Source organism: Numenius arquata, chromosome 10, assembly GCF_964106895.1.
Source record: "Numenius arquata chromosome 10, bNumArq3.hap1.1, whole genome shotgun sequence".
Lineage (NCBI taxonomy): Eukaryota > Metazoa > Chordata > Aves > Charadriiformes > Scolopacidae > Numenius > Numenius arquata.
In genome coordinates this window covers 22,494,573-22,516,939 of record NC_133585.1, presented here as the reverse complement: position 1 = coordinate 22,516,939, position 22,367 = coordinate 22,494,573, and the positions used below count along the sequence as shown (strand labels likewise).

At 48.5% G+C, this 22,367-nt stretch overlaps 1 protein-coding gene across 1 annotated transcript; it reads right to left on the bottom strand.

Annotated features, from left to right (window-relative positions):
* Positions 1–191: 191 nt before the first annotated feature.
* PAPSS2 (3'-phosphoadenosine 5'-phosphosulfate synthase 2) lies at positions 192–17,775 on the bottom strand. Its single transcript, XM_074154609.1, is given in 13 exon segments — positions 192–333; positions 805–1,034; positions 1,751–2,019; positions 2,800–2,935; positions 4,848–5,053; positions 9,650–9,761; positions 10,208–10,321; positions 10,431–10,549; positions 10,813–10,951; positions 12,915–13,150; positions 15,099–15,204; positions 17,558–17,626; positions 17,629–17,775. Coding segments are annotated over 13 exon segments (2,025 nt in total).
* Positions 17,776–22,367: the final 4,592 nt, after the last annotated feature.

Here is a 22,367-nt window from a genome sequence, read left to right as displayed (position 1 = left end):
GGACACTCCCAGCAGCAAGGGGAGAAGGACCAGGCTCAAAGTATTTCTGATTAGTAAAAAACACTGTGACCCAGGTAGGAAAATCCTACAGTCAGAGGATTGGATATGCCAAATAACTGATCTGTGTCATAGGGAATCAATCAATCATTGCTCACTCTTAATACAAGTGTTTCTAGGGAGGAGGAGTAGCGTTAATTCTTCTTTTCCAGGGACTGGTAGTACTCGGTTAGGACTTTCCAGGCTTTGGGGGCCATGAAGCCGTCTGGTGGGTTTTCACCTTCACGAGCAAGCTTCCTCATGCGTGTTCCCGAGATGAAGTCAAAATCGTCGTGCCTGCAGCAAAACAGAGATGGGTGAAATCAGCACAACCGGACCGAGTCGTCCCCGGTGCAGCTGCTCTGCTGTGCCACGTGTGCAGTCGGAAACCTCCTGGCACCAGCAGCACCCCCTGTGGCTCCACACCCAGCTCTACAATCGGCAACAACGGGGTTGCCCTTTTGAGAGGAGCCGGAGTTGTAGGTAACACACTTCTCCAGCTGCCAGAGGCTGTATTTCTGCTGCCACTTAGTCCCAAACCTGTGTTTCTTACCCTCCCTTGGTGGCTACAAAGGCGCACCTTTAGTTTCATGCGATCCTTGACCTGGTGTCAGGTCTTGGAGGGGAAAGCAGGCACTTCCCCCGTTCCTCTCCTTCAGAGGAACGACTGCTTTTCCCTCTCACCCTGGTAAACTGCAAGCCAGACGCCACTGTAAGCCACGCGCGCCGTGTAGGCTGAAGAAACAGCAATGCTGCTGCCTGTCTTACCTTTTCGGGTCATAAAAATCCATGGCTTTTTTCAGTTTATTGTAAGCAGCCACACGGAAGGGGATGATTTCCACCGAGGTCAGGCCTGGCGCCATGCTGAGGACTTTCCCCCCCTGCGTGGGTTCATAGAGGTCCTTCTTGGTCTCGGGGTGAGGCATGCCCGCAGGGTCGCGCCCCACGATGTAGAAATTGGCCCCAGCAATCATGCGAGCTCGGCAGTGCCACTGGACCTGCAAAGGAGAGATGCAAGGAGCACTAGCTGAGGGCTGAGCAGCAACCGAGCTGCCCTCCCTGGGCTGCAGAAGACATCCTGGCGATCCACACGCAGGCAGGCAGGGAGGCAGATGTGTCAGCAGCCTTGCCGCAGCTTCTCATAGCGATCAAGCCGCCCAGACTCGTTTTCCACTGCTTGGACCTGATGCAACATCACAGTTCTCCTCAAGATATGTATTTCAAGGGAAACATTGGGGATGGGAACTGGTCTTGTTCCAATGTGGCAGCAAATGGAGGTAGTGGTTTGCTTTTTGAACCTGCAAAGACAGCGCCCACCAGCCCTCGAGCCCCACACAGGCAAAGGCTGCCCATGCATTCTCTCCCTCCTCCTTCAGGGGATGTTTAGCTTCTATTCCATTCATCCCACCAATTTAGGGACAGAAGGGAAACCACTGGGAGAAAATAAATGAGCATCCCGGCCCAACAGAGAGAAAGGTCACAGTGGTAAAGTCTGTTTCTAGCCCCCTTCTCCCCCAGCTCTCCACACAGCTTGTGAAAGCACAGGAGCTCTGCTGGGAGCTGCCAGTGAACCATGGAGGGAGCTAATAGCGAGGCAACAGCTACTGACTCTCTTTCCTGTGGCTTTCTGAGGCTGCGCAGGCAGCCTGGCAGCCGGTGTCCCCATGGCCAGGCTTCACCCCTTGTCATGGTGAGCAACTGATGGCTACGTTACCTCTGTGGGGCCAGCGTAGAGCATGGGAGAGGGGAAGACTGCAACGATGGTTGACTTGGGGTCCAGGACTTGCTCCTCCAGCACCGCTGCATGCTGTTTCATCCGCCACTCCAGCGGGACATCATCATCTTTGGTCCATCCTCCCAGGGGGTGCAGGAGAAGCACGGGGTTTTTGTAACCTCTCTCCAAAAGCTGGCGCCGCGTGTCCTGCATGAGCAGGGCATGCCCGTTGTGGACAGGGTTGCGCAGCTGAAATGCAAAGACAGCATCTAAAAGGGAAAGATTGAGAGGGTCACAGGCTTGCGCTGACCATCAACTGTACATTCCAACACAGTCATAAGATATGTAAATCGTAAGATGTGTGTCCTATCTTAATATGAGCAAGGCCTCAAATACCTTAGATGAGTGTTTCATACACATACAGTGCCTCTTCATCACTTCGCCAAGTTTATTTTCATGGCACATCTTTCCTTTGGGGCTGATTTCAGTCCTACCAGCTCTCCTACAACGTTTTCAGATGCTACTGGACATCTGCACTCAGTTCCCTGACTTTGTAAGTGACCTGCCACCTCTCCAAGCTTGATGGCACCTTCAGGAAGGCCAATGCTCACACCCCAGAGTGAGGGTAGGTGTTTGATGCCTTCCAGCCTGCTGGGACAGACACCTGGGAGAAGACACTTGACCTGTCCCTCCTGTGTGAAGGCCAAGCACATCAGCACAGGGCTCTAAACACTCAGGGTGCGGAAAGAGAGGCTCTGACCTGCTGGAGAGGACACCAACAGGAAGCTTGATGCTTTCCAGTCTGGTGCTCAGAGATGCCCATTTGAGGACACAGCCCATCAGAAGCACCGTCCTTAACCAAGGAGACCCCGCACGACTGTGTCCCTCTTACTGCTCACCCCACACAAATAGTCCCATTTTGGGAGCATACAGAAGCAATATGGCAAGTGCTGTGAGCTCGAGGGCAAGTAATCACAGATCACAGCAATCTCCTGGTGCCAGGCAGGGCAAGAAGAGTCGTGTCACTGGTGCTAACCCACGGCACTCACCAGCGTTCATTTCTCTGAACTTCTGCTTGAGAGCGAGTGGTGTCAGACGGTACTGGTCCAACCCGTCATTCCATTTGATCTTCTCCAGCACGAGGAGGTCTCCACCAACCAGCCAGTCTCCACTCTCCATCACCATCTGTGAATTACGCACACAGGTATTATGGAGAGGTGTAAGCGACAGCCTGTAAATTCCCTGACAAGGGGGAGAAGGCCCTCTAAGCCCCCAATGGAATGCCTCAAATGCTTGCAAGGAAATAAATAATGCAGACCTGATGTTCGAAGAGCTGATAAGGCTCATAGGCTCTGGGAAAACAGTGGGAGGACTGTCTTGTGGAGATAAGACAGTTCTGCCGCTTGTGTGATGAGCTTGCCAGTTCTCTGTTCTGGCAGCCATTATGTCCGGTAAGTGACCTTTCCTTCATTATCCACAAAATGCATATGAAAGCACACACTCCTGCATATGTTAATGAAGATTATGGAGATCATGCTAAATATATATGACTATGGCGCTCTTCTCTCCACCTAAATCATGCTACTCGTCACCTGAGAGAAGGGAGAAAGCTGAAATGACACCGCGCCAATTCAGCAAACAGGAAAGGGGGAAATAAGTTGCCCTAGAGAGAGCAAGGAGCAAAGAACAAAGAAGACGACAAACGTGCCCAGGAAGATTTTTCCAAGAAAGAAGAAGATTATGTCTGGGAAGATTCCCTGAAAAAGACACTGGAATCAGGACCGGTGACCTCCTTATCTCTGTCTTTTTCTCTATCTTTTCTTTCCTCTATCCCTTGGTTTCTCTTAGAGTTGTTAAATAATGGTCAGAGTTGTTAAGAAACGACCTTAAGTACCACTTGCCACAAGGTGCTGTATAAGTTACATGCCCAGTGACACAATCCATACCTCACCGCTGGCCATAATCACAAACTTGTTAAGACCTATACTAATCATTTTGGGAAACTAATAAATGTTTGTATACGGACCTTGAGATTTATCTCACCCTAGTCCATGCTGTTGGGGATTTACAAATCTGAGTCACCTACCCCCCCTCTCTCCTGAGAGTGGGACATGACAAGGGGACAGCAAAATACCTCCTTTTCTCTTTCGCAGGCTCCTTTGAAAAGTGTTAGGCTTGACTCCGATTGAAGGGTGATCTTCCCTCCTCGTTCAGCACGTTGTAGGGGGAAAATATTCTTACAGTGCCCCCATGAACTGAACATCATGAGCAGCGCAACCCCATAAAGCGAGGCATCAGCCACCGAGCCCTTACCCCTGCACCCAGCTGGGTGCCAGGCTCCTCTCTGCCAGCCGGGGGTCTACAGGTTACAGCCCAAGACCTTCCCCTACTTCACCCTTTGCCCTTTCCTCCTGCGAATATGTTGCAAAGTGAGCAACTGCTATACTGAATAATTAAATGATTTATTTTATGGTAGGGAAAAACAATTAACATGGCTTTAGTCTTTTTAAGAGGGCAGCTCAAGTCACTCTGTGTAACCTGGATCTCTCCCTTTCTAAGGGATGACGTTCTTTGTACTGCCAGGGAGTAAGTGGGAAGAGATAAGCTGTAAAAATACCACACCCTTGTTGGCTGCCTGAACAAAACAGCCAAATTGAAGTAAAAGGTAGCTAAAAGGAGCTTGAGTCTGCGATCTGAAGCATTAGCTTTTGGTAGCATCACTGAGATTGTCACACTCCAAGTGCAGGAAAATTTTGGGGGTTAAGTTGGTGGTCGTGCTAAAAATGTTTGGATGTAGGCACATCAGTGACCATGAGCAAACGAAAGGAGCAGCTCCCCAGCAGCATGCTCATTTTCCCTTTCACCTTGTGCTTGTCCTCTCATGCTCTTGCTAAGCAGCAAGCGCAGCATTAACTCACAAGCCTAAAAATTCAGTCCTGCCTGCTTGGGACACGATGGTTCCCCATGAGGACTTGGGCTTGGATAGGAAAGAGGACACCCACAGCCCTCAAACCCTTGGAAAGGTTCGGTTCTTCAGCCCCTGCCCGCATTTCCCATCCTGGCCAGGTTTCTCAGAGCAGCAAGGGGACAAACCTACTTTGATGTGCGGGTGCTTCACGCAGGTGGTGCCCCAGACACGGGCGCAGTGCTCCTCCTTCCTGTGCTCGAAGTACTCAGGGTTCTTCAGGATCGCCACCCTCCGCCCCGCGTAGCTGAGCGCCAGCGCCTCGCAGCCCTCCAGCCGCTCCTTGTCCTCTGTGGATACGGGCAGCACGATGGGGATGCTCAGGTTGACAACGCCATCTGGCAAGAGGGGGGGGAGGATTTTAACGTACTCCAGCCTCAGACACTGGTCTTGGGCGCCAAGTAAACAGAGGTTTTTCGAGGCATACATTATCCCCTTGGAGAGCCAGATTTTCCGGGACTAGCTCAGGGACTCATCATCAGTGATGTAACTATTCACTGCCCCATTTTTTTCTGCACTGCTAATAAATAACAATGTTAGTGGAATACAAAAGCTCCTTATCTTTGGACCAGAGATGTCTCGAAGACACCTGGAGCATTTCATTACTTTCTGGACTCTCTGCCTCCCTGGAAAGGTTGGTTCTTCTCCAGTTACCCCATTGCAAAGTCTCTTTGAAAAATCTAAATGTACTTGGAAAATGCAACCCTGGATATAACCCCTACCTCCTCTGCCAGGAGAGCAACCTCTATTAAGACAGCTCCTGCTAGGTGTTCCCTGGGGCATCTCACTCCCTGCACACCTCCTGAACTGCCCCTTCTAACAGGAAAAACACTGTCATACTTTGCTTTGTTTCTTCGGTTTTTTTTTCTGATATCTCTATACCGCTCCTCCTCCTCCTTTATATCTCTGCAGAGTCCATTTTTAATCTATTTTTTGTGTGTATACAATGAGCCTACATCTGCATGTGCAGTTTCTAATTTCAGTGTTGTCTGTAAACACCTTGAAGTCTTGTTGGTTTTATCCCCACTCCACTAAGGTCCTCCCACTTCTCCTTGGATATCCCAGCGTTAATATAGAAGAATCAGTCTCTCCCACGGGTTTCCGTTCACAAACAAGAACGAACAAATCACTGACTCAATTTGTTCTGATCTGACTGAAATAATTTTGGACCCTTGAGAGTCTTAATTTGAGGATTTTGACTATGATGTAGATTTTTTTTTAAAATTCAAAAATGTTTGCATTTACTTTTAATTTATGACCAGGTATCATTTGTCTGCCAGACAGCGATTTTCAACCATCTTCATGAATAATCGTAACAGTAGTCACACGGTATCCAATCAATATCAACTTCATACATTTAAATAACATTAAGCAGTGATCAGGCAATAAAGTCAGCATGGAAAAAGCTGGATTATGAAACCAACAAATGATGCCGAAGCTGAGGATCTCCATGGTCTATTTCCAAATGCAAGATGCAGAGTTTAAAGAAAAAAAAATAATCACTCTAGCAAAGGTAATTACAAAATCACACAACTGGGATTTTTGTGAAGACTGGTTGGTGGGACTCGGGGTGCATCATGCCGCTTCGTAACCATCCGAATCATAAACTGGCCATGGGTGTTCCTAGTCTTAATGATTTTCTCTCTTTTTTTTAAAATCTCAAAAAATTATTTAAAAAAAAATAATTTAATTGTAGTAATTTCCGTACAACCTAAGGACAGTTATATACATACCAGCTAGAGAGTGATTCCTTCCTGGGAGAATACACACAGAATTAAGATAATTAACATTCACAGGCACCAGTTCCAACAGCCATTTCAAGAACCAGAGCTGCTCATTTCAAAGCCCTCGTTTCAGCCCTCCACAGTGCTGCCTCAGCCCCTCCAGCGCTCACCAGTGGAGGGGTGAGGGTCACACTGGCTAGGAGCACTGCACAACACCTACACTCTGGCTGTCACCCAGCCCTGACAGAGGCACGTGTTGCCGGTGCAGAGGGCAGAGCTCTGGAGACTCTGCGGCACTGCTGTTGCCTTACCACAGGCAGATCCGTCTGTCTCCCTGGTGGCCATCGTGCCTCTACACACAGCACCTCCTCCACCCAACTGTTGGTAGTGGGATTTACGGCTCAGAGTCTGAGCCAGAGGAGCGCTAACTTGCATAAGTCCACCAAAACGGATCACAGCCCTTCCAGGCACACCTGGAGCTGCCAAAAACATCACCTGCATCGCAGAGCAAAATGGCTGGAGTAACGACTCTGGAAAGACCAGCCTCAAACCTCTCTTTCGTAACATTTAGTCCAACCTCAGCACCATGAGATGGAAACTGAATTTCACTGAATTTTTAGAGTTGGAAGGGACCATAAAGATCATCTAGTCCAACTCCCCTGCTGAAGCAGGATTGCCCAGAGCATGTCAGAGCATGTTACTCAGGACGGCATCCAGGCGGGTCTTGAAGATCTCCAGAGAAGGGGACTCCACACCCTCCCTGGGCAGCCTGTTCCAGGGCTCTGTCACCCTCACCGTGAAGAAGTTTTTTCTCTTATTTGAGTGGAACCTCCTATGTTCCAGCTTGTGCCCGTTGCCCCTCGTCCTCTCACTGGGAACCACTGAAAAGAGTCCGGCTCCATCCTCCTTCAACCCACCCTTTAGGTACTTGTAAGCATTGATAAGGTCTCCCCTCAGCCTTCTCTTCTCCAGGATAAAGAGTCCCAGCTCTCTCAGCCTTTCCTCATCAGGGAGATGCTCCAATCCTTGAATCATCCTCGTTGCCCTTCGCTGGACTCTTTCCAGTAGTTCCCTGTCCCTCTTGAATTGGGGAGCCCAGAACTGGATGCAGTATTCCAGTTGTGGCCTCACCAGTGCAGAGTAGAGGGGGAGAATGACTTCCCTCAACCTACTGGCCACACTCTTCCCTGCGCAGCCCAGGATTCCATTGGCCTTCCTGGGCACAAGAGCACACTGCTTGCTCATTGTCATTTTTCTGTCTACCAGGACCCCCAGATCTTTCTCTTCAGAACTTGACTCCAGCAGGTCCACACCTAACCTGTACTGGTGCCTGACATTCTTCTTCCCCAGGTGCAGGACCCTACACTTTTCCCTGTTGAACCTCATGAGGTTCTTCCTTGCCCAGCTCTCCAGCCTGGAGACCCTCCATCATTTCCTAAAGCTCACCCAAGCAAACCAGGGATGTTCTCCTTCTTGCCTAGACATCACCCTGTGGGCCTGACCACTCAGATGTTGAGCATGGAGACCTCCATGGAGACAAGGTGGACTGGGGACTGATGCCAATGCCCTCCACTGCAAAGGACCTTGCTCTGGAGAGTTCATCACCCTCTAGAAGCAGGTGTCTTGAGCTTTGTTTCTGACCTCATGGAGCTCTAAAAATCCTGACCGTATGCCTGTGGACCCCAGAGGAGCTGTGCTCAGTGATGCCAAACAGGTTTGGGGGAGTGCCCCAAAAACAGGGACTCTCTGAGACGAGCCTCTAGCGCAAAGTGCGGAGCTCTGGAGCAACATGGTCATTATGGAGCACCTCTGTGACCTTGTCAGGCACAACAGACAGCTCAAAGACCACAGATCTGGGTCTGATAACCAGGACATGTGCTTCTGAACACTGTTTATACACTAGGCAGGAGGTAAAAGGCTACGACGTGTCCAAAAGCAGAAGCGCCCCCCCAGACACTCCTCCAGTCCAAAGTGAGCTGCCCTGAGCTCTGTAGCTGCTGCGCGGTGCCCAAATCCTCGTAACAGCAGCAGGTCACTGCCCTGTGCAGGAGGGCAAGGCTCGAAGGGACTCGCTCGCCAATGTCTACTGCCCCGGTGTCAGCTGTAGACGATCACTGCTTGAACACTCTTTGCCTTTTCCAAGGGAAAGTGCCTCTAACATGTCGCTAATGACTAGGTACATCGGATTTATTTCAAGTTACAGTAATGGATAACCAGTAAAACAGGGAAAAGAAGGAGTGAAACCAGGCTCTGCTCCTGTTTCCAAGGAACAGCTGCCTTCTCCTCTCACCTCAAATTCAGCCTGGCAGCCTCCCTGCTTACTTGGCTTTGCATCTTTATTTACCCTGGCATAACTGAGCATGAAAAGAGCTCCACAATGCCCACTGAAATGTTTGATAGGCACCAGGCAAGATGGGAAAGCTGTGAGCCAGGGCCCCAGCCACAGCACGGTGAACTTCGTCACCTTTTGTACCCTTTGGTACGTTTCGGAGCACGGCTTCCTGGCCCTCATGGTCCTTCAGGAGCCCTCAACATTTAACACGTGAGAGGAAAGAAGGGCAACACAGCCGAGCCCCCCTGTACTCAGCACTGGTGAGGCCACACCTGGAGCATTGTGTCCAGTTTTGGGCACCTCAATCCAAGAGAGAGATGAAGGTGCTGGAGCGAGTGCAGAGGAGGGCAACGAAGCTGGGGAAGGGCCTGGAGAATAAATCTGATGAAGAGTGACTGAGGGAGCTGGGACTGTTTAGTTTGAGGCAGAGGAGGCTGAGGGGTGACCTCATCACTCTCTATGACTACTTGAAAGGACACTGTAGAGAGGTTGGCGCTGGTCTCTTCTCACAAGCAAATAGCGAAAGAACAAGAGGGAATGGCTTCAAGCTGCAACAGGGTAGGTTTAGACTGGACATTAGAAACAATTCTTCACAGAAAGAGTGGTCAGACACTGGAAGGGGCTGCCCAGGGAGGTGGTTGAGTCACCATCCCTGAATGTGTTTAAGAGTCCTTTAGATGTGGTGTTGGGGGATATGGTGTAGGGAAGAACTTTGCAGAGTAGGGTAGATGGTTGGACTCGATGATCCCAAGGGTCTTTTCCAACCTGGATGATTCTATGATTTTCCACCCGGCTGCCTGCTGAGACACCGCGGTGTAAGCATCACGTCCTGCAGTGTCTCGCCAGCCAGCGTTAAGGCAAAGCGTGGGGATTCGTACCATTCAGCAGGGTGCCAAAATGGATCACTTGCAAGTACTCCGCCTCGCGCATGAAGCCGGTCAGTGGAGAGGCCCAGCCTTCGCTCAGCACCTGCACCCACTGCAGATCCAGCTGCAAAACAAACCCAAAGGGCACTCCTGTCACCAGGTCATGCTCACAGGTTGCTTTTCCTTCCCTTCTGCCGCAACAGCGCTCTCATCGGTTTTGCTTCAAATATAGGACATTCATAAAGGGGAAGAAATCCATGGCAGGGTTGGTTTCGTTATTTTTTTAAGGCAGACTCAAGTACCTTCATAGCATGACAGCTTGCAGGGCTGTGCTAACACAGTGAAGGAGACTGAAGGCCCTGGCTTGCTACAGCACAGGGCGGAGAGACAGCAGAAGAGGGCTGAGGATCAGGACCCTGCTTCTCCTTCAGCTCACCATAAACCACAGCCACAAAAGGACACAGCCATCAGAGGAACAGAGCCCCCTCTGGCAATATCCCTGTTGACCTCTACCCTTCGAACAGCTAAATAATGAGTGAATGACAGCACAGCATGCACGCGTGACGATACCTTAGTGATCTCTATGGATGGCAGCATCTCTGCTTCAGCTCGGACACTCTGGAATTTATTTTCAGGTACAAACAACTCAAGAACATCCTTAATTGAGCTATGGGGCACGATGTTCTGAAAAAGAGAGACAGACAGCAATTGTAAATAACATGCTGGTTTTCAAACACACACCAAAAACTCAGGTTTACAGGCTGCCAGCAGCGGTCGCATAAAAGTGACCTACTTGTGTTTGGAGGAGCTCCACAACCTGCTGAATACATTCAGACACCGACGCAACATTTGTTTTCAACACTAGCTCAGGAGATTCGGGCTTCTCATACTCTGAGTCAATCCCCGTGAATCCTACGGACAATTAAACCCAAACTAAATTTATTCAACATAATACTTGGTGCCCTACAGCCAAAGCAGCTGTACAAACAACCAGCAAGCATTCAACCATACTGGGTACTGCAAGTGACACTCATGACAGCAAAATTAGGGAAACAGGATACTCTTGTGCACTACAAAGAGCCTTTAGTAACCCACCTCTATGTGCAGAGCTGCAACGACAGGCTATCCAATGCTCCAGAAAACAAAAGGCAAAATAAGAGCTCACTCTTCCATACCTTTGATCTCTCCAGCTCTTGCCTTTTTGTACAGGCCCTTCACATCTCTGCTTTCACAAATATTTAGGGGAGCATCTACAAAGATTTCAAAGAAAGGAAGTCCAGCTGCCTCATGAATTTTCCGTGCATTTTGACGATCCTGTTAGAAGAAAGATAGAAAAATCATACATGCCTGAATTGCAGCAAGCACCTTCCTATGACATGACATGCCCAGGAACTTGACACGGGTAAAATTGTCTCTAGTATACATTTATTAAATTTACACTAATTCTGATAAGGGTTTTTCCATCTCCCTTCCTCCCTTTTCTTTAAAGATACTTTAAAAAAATAAGGTACAACTTTGATCTGTTTTCAGCTTTTTCCATCCAAAACATCAAGATGATCTCTTTGTTAAGCAGAAATTTAGAACGTGACAAATTATCTGCCCTATGTCAAAGAAAGGAACTGCTTGCACCGGATCTATGATGACAGCAGCTACTTGGTATTCTCAGGAAGCATAAAAACTCAATCAATACGTCTTCAAACAGAGCAGCGATAGCACTGAGAGGCTGTTGTTTCTATACCTCTTTTCTGCCTCCTAACGAGTTAACAATTGGTCATGCTTGACCAATCTGATAGCCTTCTATGATGGCATGACTGGCTGGGTGGATGAGAGGAGAGCAGTGGATGTTGTCTACCTTCACTTCAGCAAGGCTTTTGACACTGTCTCCCATAACATCCTCATAGATAAGGTTAGGAAGTGTGGGTTAGATGAGTGGACAGTGAGGTGGATGAAGAACTAGATGAATGGCCAGAGCTCAGCAGGTTGTGATGAGCAGCACAGAGTCCAGTTGGAGGCCTGTAACAAGTGGTGTTCCCCAGGGGTCAGTACTGGGTCCAGTCTTGCTCAATATGTTCATCAATGACCTGGATGAGGGGACAGAGTGTACCCTCAGCAAGTTTGCTGATGACACAAAACTAGAAGGGGTGGCTGACACACCAGGAGGCTGTGCTGCCATACAGTGAGACCTGGACAGTCTGGAGAGTTGGGCAGTGAGGAACCTGATGAAATTCAACAAGGTCAAGCGTAGGGTCCTGCACTTGGGGAGGAATAACCCCCTGCACCATTACAGGTTGGGGGCTGACCTGCTGGAGAGCAGCTCTGAGGATTAAGACCCAGGAGTCCTGGTGGACAACAGGATGACCATGAGCCAGCAATGTGCCCTTGTGGCCAAGAAGGCCAATGGCATCCTGGGGGGCATCAGGAAGAGTGTGACCAGCAGGTGGAGGGAGGTCATCCTGCCCCTCTACTTCACCCTGGTGAGGCCACATCTGGAGCACTGTGTCCAATTCTGGGCTCCTCAGTTCAGGAAAGACAAGGAACTACTGGATAGAGTCCAGAGGAAGGCTATGAAGATGATCAGGGGACTGGAGAACCTCTCTTATGAGGAAAGGTGAGAGACCTGGGTCTGTTTAGCCTGGAGAAGAGAAGACTGAGAGGGGACCTCATCAACGCTTGTCAATATCTAAAGGGTGGGTGTCAAGAAGATGGGGCCAGACTCTTTTCAGTGGTGCCCAGCGACACGACAAGGGACAACAAACTAAAACACAGGAAATTCCATCTCAACATGAGCAAAAACTTCTTTACTTTGAGGGTGACGGAGCCCTGGAACAGGCTGCCCAGAGAGGGAATATCTCCTTCTCTGGAGATATTCCAAACCTGTCTGGATGCGTTCCTGTCCAACCTGCTCTAGGTCACCCTGCTGGTGACCCTCCCTGGTAGGGAGGTTGGACTAGATCATCTCCAAAGGTCCCTTCCAACCCCTGCCATTCTGGGATTCTGCAATAGTAGGAGCCTCTGTAAGGAGATTTTAAACTCCTCCTAGCTTTTAGACAATTTGTAATATTGAATACATTCAAAGAAGTCACATCAAACTGCCCTCCAGAAATTTGTACTTATTGCATGTAGTCCTGTGTATCGGTGGTGAAAAAAAAATACAGAAGTTAAAAGGAGTGTCTGAAGGCATATGTATGAAGTCCTCTGTGTAATTCTCTCTTCAATAAGAACAATCATGAGATCAAGGCTGCCCAGAAAAGAGCAGAATATGATGCAGAGCATTTACCTTTGCAAAAGGAGAAATGAAACTCGTTATGCAGACAAGCCCAGCGTCAGCAAACAGCCTGGCCACCTCTGCGATGCGGCGGATGTTCTCCTCGCGGTCCCCAGCAGAGAAACCCAGGTTTTTATTCAAGCCATGCCGAACATTATCACCATCCAAGGAATAGCAAGGGATGCCATGAGAGACCAAGTACTCTTCCAGAGCAAAGCCAATGGTTGTCTTGCCAGCTCCAGAAAGGCCTGTTGGAAACAGAAAAATGAGGTTCAGGTTTGAGGTCAAAAAAGTGAAAATGACAGGTGTAACAATACCTCCTGGGACACTGGCAACAAAAATCCTTCTGCTTGAAGTTGCTTTAAGGAGGGAATGAGGTAGGGAAATTGGATTCATCTTTTCAGCACACAGTTACCACTACAGAGCCTGGCCAACCCTTCTCTGATTGAAGAGTTGGCATTAATGCCATGAGAAAAGTTGTTATACCCCAACATCTGGAGGGGTTCAACCCAGCAGTGTCGCAAAAGTACTTCTTCCTGGGCCATGGTGGGACAAACAGGTACCAGTAAGTAGGGGAAGCTTGAAAGAATGCTGTTGCCTTTAAGTCCCTCAGCATCTTCCTCTTCCTCCTCCTGTTCCCCCTGTGAACATCCAACTGCTCTCCTAGGCTGAACCCACGGAGAGGTTCTTGCCGCAACTGTGCGGGATGAGACAGGCTCCACCAGTAATTGCCCCTCTGCATCCATGGACACCTCCTTCTGCAGGAGCAGCACCCACAGATCTGTGACAGCAGGAGCACGGTGATTGTGTAGACAAGCAGCGCATCTTCAGCTGCCTACGTATCCTGAAGTCATCAGCCAGAAAGACAACAATTCAAAATGAGGTGGCTACTTCCCATTCACTGGCTCCATTCACTTCTGCAAAAACCACTTGCTACTGGCTTTGTCAGAAAGCAGGAAGTGCACCTGGAGCACCAAACTCCTCCTTCCCCTGGGTGGCGATCCATGTGTTGAAAACTCCTTCAGACGGAAGAGAACCTTGACTTAGGAGATATAACACCTCCACACACCACACCTGTCTCAGGAAACACTTAGCCTTGGAGAATCTCCTATGGAGATATGCCCTCCGTACTGTCTCTTAAAATTACAGTGACAGGAAGTTAGGAGACCACTGTCTATTTCAAAGACCAATCATCAGCCAGAGAAGCTCAAGCCCTTCAGAAAGAGGATCTTTAAATGATACTCGAAAAAGAAGGAAATTCCCTTCAATAGGTTTTTTGGCTTCAGAAATTATATTAAAGCAGATTGGGCCTCGACTTTCTTTTCTAAATTAAAAAAGAGAACAAAACAGGAATGTGTTTTAATCCAACGTAAGATGATAGGAAGCAAATCAGAATGGCTTTACAAACCCTTCCAAGGTACATCCTTCAAAATTTTCCGTCAGTCAAAGAAAATATCAGTATTTAATGAGCAAAGAAACAACTGGACAAGCGGAAAAAGATAGAGTTGTGTAAATATCAGTGGAACAAAAAAAAATGCAATTGTCATTTCTAGCAGCCCCTAATCCCCAAACAATGAGTTTATTGTTCAAAGCAGAAGAGAAGGGCAACATATTGAAGGCGTACGAAATGAGAAATAACATAAGAACCCCACAAGGGCTGTGCAGTGAATCGTTTCCAGTGCAACTTGCTGTCCGGGAGTATTATTCTTCTGACAAGACGACTGCCTTATTACGCTGCTCGTGAGGTCACTTTAAACACAGTAAACTTAGGAAGTTTATTGGGAAATAAACTTCCCGCTAATCCAGAATGAAAACATCCGCATGCTCCGCATGCTCTTTTGGACAACCCTGGGCAGGTTTCCCTGCCAAGGACTGGCTCGATTTGAGCCACACCTTCCTCAGCCACACACTTGGGAACAAGTGCGATCCTTAGGGCTTCTGACACATTCGAAGGAGCCTGATAACAGCTGTAAAATTCATAAAAGCATTAGTTATGGGCAGTAGCTGCCAGGGAGAATATCTTGCTGTGCCAGCACTGCGTGTCAGTGTTTCCCACGTGTAATTGTTTTGCAATTCCCAGTTCAGAAGGAACGCTGATGTTTCCTGCTGATCCCAGATCCCCGCCTCCAAGCCGTACTCAAGTATGCAAGTGGGTTTCACACGTGAAGCCACGCTTTCAGCCACAGAGGGAAATACCTGTTAGCCAAACCGTGCAGCCTCGAAATCCACCCCTGGTACCAACGACTTGTCCTCTCTTACTCCTGCTGACATGATGGGCTTGGTACACCACATTGGTTGATTCCTGATTAAAACAAAGCAAAACAAAAGACTTCTGTTACACCTTGTTGCTCTCTGTACAAATGAAAATCTCGGCTGGGACTAATATAAAGGAGAAAAACTCAAATGAATTGCATGAACCATTGCAGCAAACCTTGGCAATTCAGTACAAAAGGGAAAATGGCAAAGAAAATAGCTGCCTTTGGCATACATTGGATTTCTGTCTGCATGGCGCAGACTCCTTTTTGAAAGGCAGTGTTTGCCTCTGCTCAGAGCCCTTCTGGCGGCAGTGCCTTTGTGTCAGCTGCTGCTGGCAGCAGCAGAAGGTGACTCGCTGCCCCACAGCAGCACGGGCAGGTGACGGGTACACCCACGGGCAGGCAGGGCAGGACACAGAGTCCGCGCAGAGACACAGGCAGCACACTCCCTGCCTCTTCGGCATTTTAAAATACAGGCAGACTCACCTATTATTTTAATTACACTTGCAAAACAAAAGCAACTTGAAGTGCTAATTTACTCGCTATGTTTAACATAACACGGCTTCTAATAATTGCGGTTGGGGCAAGAAGCAGCGACGTTGCGGGGCTGAGCTGAGCAAGACCAGGACCCAGCTGGGAAAGACAGTGGGACGGGAGGCAGAGAAAATAACACCCAACGTGTACACACGCGCTTGCCGGTGCAAACAAGGGACTGGCACGGTGCTGAGCCAGAGGCCTGAATTTTGGTAGTTCCTAACATCAACCTGCTCCCCGCTGGGACAGAGACTGAAACAGCCTGTCTGTACCCCGCAGCTCCAGCTGCAGTACTTCAACAAAGGCTTTTTGCACATAAAATATCTTCAAGACCTTATTATTTGCAAGGATTACGTTTCCAACCGAGGCAGCCAAAGGAAAAGTCTCCAGAGGGAATACAAATATTTTCTCCCCAGCTGGGTTCTTCACCACTGTAGGTTTATCCGTTTCGCATCACCAGTACAAGAGCGGGTTTGGGCTTTCCCATGATTTACATCTCGCTATATAAATATTTCTACATCTGAAGTGATAGCAGGGAAGTGATCATCTTTGATTTTCCAAGAAAAAAAAATATTGACAAGAAAAAAAAAAAACAGATGAATGGGAGAAACAATAAATTAAAAGGTCGCCTTTTAAACATGTTAGCAAAAGAGCCTTATTTTTTTTTCCCCCTCTACTTGCTGGGCCACTAACACTTTAATATGATTCAGCAAAGGCTTGGTATTTTGTATGCAACAGAGGGCTCTGCCTATACAGAAAACTGGGTGAAAACTATTCCTTAACAGAAAAGAAAAAATACCCTCCTCTCCTCACCTGTTTTTATTATTATCTTTCAGAGAGACCAGCATCCCAGCAGAGACCGATCTCCCAGCACAGCAATTTATAATTATACTCAGAATTTCATGCCCATTTTCAATTCAATTTTAGCGAAAGGCTCCAAAATTAGCCTCTTTACGCCTGCAAATATGCCATCTGCAATTGCTTGTGGGCACACTGAACAGCTACCCCACTCCAGAACATTTTAATGTACTGGTAAGAATAGCTGTGTCCAAAATAATCATAATAATGGTCATAAATCTCACCTCCAAGGTTAACTCTCAGCAAGCTTCAACATTGGTGCCATGATCGTGAGATTGCACTGGAAGAAACTCTGGAAGGGAGAAGCAATACCTCCAGAGCTGGCCCAAGGTGACCGATTCCCACCCTGTGCCACCACCACACGACTCGGTGGGATGTCCTGGCCTAAAAAGGTTTTCCAAGCTGCTGTCCCAACCACCTCCAGTGATGCATCTTCTCGCTCCAAGGAGTCTCACTTCCCATTTTCATTGCCACAGCCACCAGAGCACATCCCTGACATCACTTCCCCCTTCTGCAGTTGTTTCAAATGATGAAACAAATTAATTGGGGGTTGAAGTGTAGGGGACGGACGAGATGCTGCCTGAAACACAGAGCCCAGGTACCACAGCAAAACAAAAACAAAACCCCAGAACCTCTGTACACCTGACCCTGAAAAAAAATGAGTGAGCTCAACACATCCTGATGACTCAGACAATAAAAGGTAAGTATCTCAAGATCTGTTTTTCGTGGTTTGGTTTGGTTTGTTTTTTCACAGGGGTTGTCAAAAGTCTGGTTGAACATTTTAAGCTTGCAAAGGTAAGAGAGCCCCACCATGGTCTAATTTCCACCTGTCCTCAGGGGTTCAGGTTTCGGCAGCGAGACTAAATGAGCACATGCAGAAGAGCCAGCAGCCAAAAATAATCCCTTCTCCCAAGGGTGCGTTTCTGCTGTGTTTACTTCTGGTTGAGCTCTGAAATTATGCGTCATCTCACCAAGGACCCTGAGAAAAGCAGGAGTGCCCAAACTCACCTTCCCAGCAGCTTGTCACCTCTCAGCCCTGCTGTGAAGCCTCCCCTGCTGCAGCCTAACACTCGCTTGGTGATCACACACCCCTCAAGCGTAGCACTCCAAAAACCACAAAGCAGGTATTTTGCAATTTGTTTGCAAGCCACAACAAACACGACTGATATTTCTGCGTGGACAAATAAACCTGCACACTCTGAATCTCTCCTGCACGCCCTCTGCATCAGTAGGAATTCCAGCTGCACAGTTGGCTTTTGCAAACTTCTGATCTGCTGGATCTGTCCTGTAGGAGATGAACCACAGTAACATCCATGCCTCGGCAAGATGCAGGAACTAACATATTCCCACATGGTTAATGTAATGAGATTGTTACATTAAGAGTATATGTTGCTGTGCCGTAAATCTGTATGATGCACTGTGTGTGGATCCCAGAGCTTTTATTTTGCATGCTGGCACCTTTCGGAACCTGAGAAAGAATCACTGAGGGCATTTTTGCAATTCAGCAACACTGTCAGACCTCTCCCACCTGTCAGGAGCTCTGGAAGGTACCAAATCCCTCTGATTTTTCTGCTATGTTAATAATCTTACCAGTAAACTCCCCCTAACCCTGCACAACTGCCTGCCACACACCAACTCAAGTTCTTGTCACCAGCTAAGCCGAAAGTAAAAAAAAAAAAAAAGCAAAAGAAAAAAAACCCACACGGCAGAGAGAAATGTGAGTGGATGGCAGACGTCGGGTTGGCAGCTTGCTTGGTGAGGAACAGCAGGAATTACCAACTTCCCATCTAATCATCCACGGGCTGGGACACGGCTTGGGAAGCCAGAGCTGAAGCATGAACAAACAGAGTGAAGGCACCACCAATAATAAGCATCAACGGCCTCAGAGCAAACCCTGGAGAGATTTCATCTAGAAAGAGCATACGCAGCAAGACCGTTGGGGGGCAGAGATAAGCAGTGATGGGGTTTCATCAGATGCGGTGCTGTCCTGATGATTTTATTGTCATGGTTTTAACCAAGCACATTTACAAGATTACAATGCAGTCATCATTGCAACACACTGACGCCTGAATGTTGGGCCCCGCAGCGGGGACAATTTAGGAACACTGGTAAGCATTTCTTGCAATAGTCTAGATCAAAGAAGTAAGGTTTGATAGAAGAACTTCTTATCTATAATTTAGCCCCAAACAAAGCTCCAAGCAAGGCAACAAGTGACCTGGCAGTGTTTCCAAAGAGGAGCCAGCAGTCTCTGCCAGCCAGGTGGGTAAGCAGGACATTGCCACACTCCCTCCTTTCCTTGAAAATCCGCTGTTTGGCTACCTCTGCATGATTTCATCCCACTCTGGCTTACCTCATCCAGAAAATTAGAAAAAAATAAAGACACGGCTCTAAACCTTGTACCAACGCTGCAGCAGACCAAGAAGCCAAATCCTTGCTCTGCTTTTGGCCTTCCCTTCTACTGAACCTTTCCATGAGGTTGACAAACTGGGAGACACCAAAATCTCAGGTTTGACTGAGCCACCTGACAAGTGTCTCCTGGCCCAGCTTCCAAAAGGAACAAGTTTTTTGGGTGACAACCCTGGTGGGACAAGATGCTCCCCCGCTTTGTGAAAGCAGGTTGCAGGCAGAGGCAGGCGGCTTTTCCTAAGTTCTCCTGAATAAAGAGATGGGTCCTCTGAGAAAAGAGAGTCCATCATAGCACAGACCTGTTGGAAATCAGGAACCATCCATGTCCTCTGCTCCAAGAGCTACCGCTGCTCAGTTCATGACATCTGAAAAAGTAACCTCAGCTCTTTCTTAACTATTTGGCCCTCAAAGGGAGCAGCTGTGCTTGCCCACATAAATCAAAGGTTGTGTGCGACTACCCACAGGAGACGTGTTATCAGGGAGCATCTTCTCTCACCCAAGAGCTAAACGCACCATGTCTGGGGAACCTCTCCCAACCACAGCTGACATCTGTTAGGGGCAGAGCCACTGCACAATTAATAGAAACGCGCTACATCAACAGCGTTGTCCCAACAAATTACACAAATGATTTGCCATCTTCCACTAGAAATTCAAGTATTTTCTAGCGGACCTTAGGACACAAGGCAGCATCCTCCTGCCCCCACACACCCACTTCTTTAGCCAGCACCTGCACAGCTGCATAACGAACAGGACCAGGGCAAGAACCGAGTGCCACGTGCCACAGCCAAGGGGTGGAAACGAGGGAGAAGAGGTGGGACCTGAGCAGGACATTCAAGAGATGCCCTAAGTGGGTACAACAGCCTCAGGCCAACCCTTGCTCAGCCATCCACAGCAGACAGAGCTCTCCAATGTTGCAGGAGGAAAGGTTTGTCATTAGAAAGCAGTGCTGGTCATTGTGAAGGCCGATAAGGTCTAAACCACTGTCCTTATCGTGCACTTAATTCCTCTCCACGGCTGTGGGAGTAGGTCTGCCTGCTGCAGTTGGCACGGGCAGGGTGCTGGAAGCGGCCCAAGAGGCACAGCTGATGGCAGGCTGCAGCAACATCCCACTCCAGAGAGGGACTCCCTCCTGAAAACACAGCAGAGAGCAGCCCACCAACGACACCAGCAGAGGAACGCTCTTGTAGCGCAGGGCTATTAAGGGCACGTTAGTCACGCAGAAAGGTCAGCCTCATATGAATACAGTCAACATCCAACTGGTGGCTGGCAGTCCCGGGGGAACCCTGACCCGACAGCGAGGGTAAGGTCAGGACTCCCCCAGCTGCTCTTTTATTTACAGGGCTATCTCACATCATTAGGAATATGATGCATATTTTTTTCCAGTCAAGCATTTAATACACACCCTATTTTGGTACTGCATCCCGGACATCTCTCCAGGAAAAAAAGAAAAAAAAAAAGCTTTCAAAATGTTTTCAGCTAATCATAGTTGCAAATGGTAAAGTAGGCTTTTAAAATGATAAAATGATCAAGCAAGCTTTCAAGTTTGAAGTCAAACACTTGCTTCAGCCTCTGGAGACTGATCTAACCTACTGTTTAAAATCCTCTCCCAAATCCTGCCATCTTACGAAAGAAAAAAAAATAAAAATTTATCCTATCAGTTGAATTTGATGCATAAAAATTAAGTTTATGTAACTTTTCCTTAAAAAATACTTTTTTCTACCAGGGCAATTCCCACAGCTGGTCTTGCGAATGGGCAAGCTGACACGGAGAAGATAAAGTGCCTGTCATCAACAAGGGGGAAAAACCTTCTGTAAACTAGTCATTTGCTGCAGAAAAGCAAAACTATTATACTCAAAAGAAAAGGAGGAAGAGAGGGAAGAGGGGGGTTTTGCTTGTGGAAGCAAAGATTTGATTACAATCATACTGAAGAACGATGGAGAAACCTCGGAGTCTCTGAAGTCCCGCTGTTGTAACCCTAAACCTATAGACTTTTTCCAAACTTGAGTTTGACTTATTGAATGGACTAAGGTGGTAAATGCTTCAAAATCAGTTCCACTCCTTCCCAGGGGAAAACCCCACCAAGACGAAGTTACCCTGGAAATTTTTCCACTTTTCACCTCCCAGGTTCCCACAACTACAATGCGGAGACGGCCTGCAGGTCCAGATGGGGAAGTGGGACATCTCAAGCCCCCCGATGCGTTACCATACCACCCACCGTCCTGCTTACCATGACATCGTCCCCCCCTTACCCTGCGCGGGAACTCATCTCCTCCCACGACTTGGACACGAGCAGAAATGAGCACCAGTACAGGTTGGGGGCTGACCTGCTGGAGAGCAACTCTGAGGAGAAAGACCTGGGAGTCCTGGTGGACAACAGGATGACCATGAACCAACAATGAGCCCTTGTGGCCAAGAAGGCCAATGGCATCCTGGTGTGCATCAGGAAGAGTGTGACCAGCAGGTGGAGGGAGGTCATCCTGCCCCTCTGCTCTGCCCTGGGGAGGCCCCATCTGGAGCACTGGGTCCAGTTCTGGGCTCCCCAGTTCAAGAACGACAGGGAACTGCTGGAGAGGGGACAGCAGAGGGCTACAAAGATGATGAGGGGCCTGGAGCATCTCTCTTAGGAGGAAAGGCTGAGGGACTTGGGTCTGTTTAGTCTGGAGAAGAGAAGACTGAGGGGGGATCTGATCAACGCCTATAAATACTTCAAGGGTGGGTGTCAAGAGGATGGGGCCAGTCTTTTTTCAGTGGTGCCCAGGGACAGGACAAGAGGAAATGGGCACAAACTTGAATATAAGAAGCTCCACCTAAACATGAGGAGGAACTTCTTTCCTGTGAGGGTGGCAGAGCCCTGGAAGAGGCTGCCCAGGGAGGTGGTGGAGTCTCCTTCTCTGGAGACATTCCAAACCCACCTGGACACGCTCCTGTGGGACCTGCTGTGGGTGGACCTGCTTTGGCAGGGGGTTGGACTAGATGATCTCCAGAGGTCCCTTCCAACCCCATATCATTCTGTGTGATTCTGTGAAATAATGTTGTGTTTTCTTTTGAGACTTAGCCGAGTGCCCTACCATCAAATACCCTGCAGAGGTTGCGGGGCTGGGGTTGCCAGCATTCCCTCGCACAAGGCAGGATGCTGAACTGGGCTCCCTTTCTTCATTCAGCGCTCTGAATAAAGCACAGCAGACCTGACTTGCACCTTGGCACCCTCTGCCTCGACGCTTGTTACTTTTGGCATCGCTACCTCGGCCTCTGTCCCCTGCCAGCAGTGTAACACAGAAGATCTTAAGGAGCCCAGCAGAGACGTCCCAGTTACCCAAAACAAGCAGTCTTTCAGCTTGCAGACAGACGGTTGGAGATGCCAAACACGGCTAACACACGAGGTTTTCAAGGTGGTGTTAGCTAAAGTGTTTTT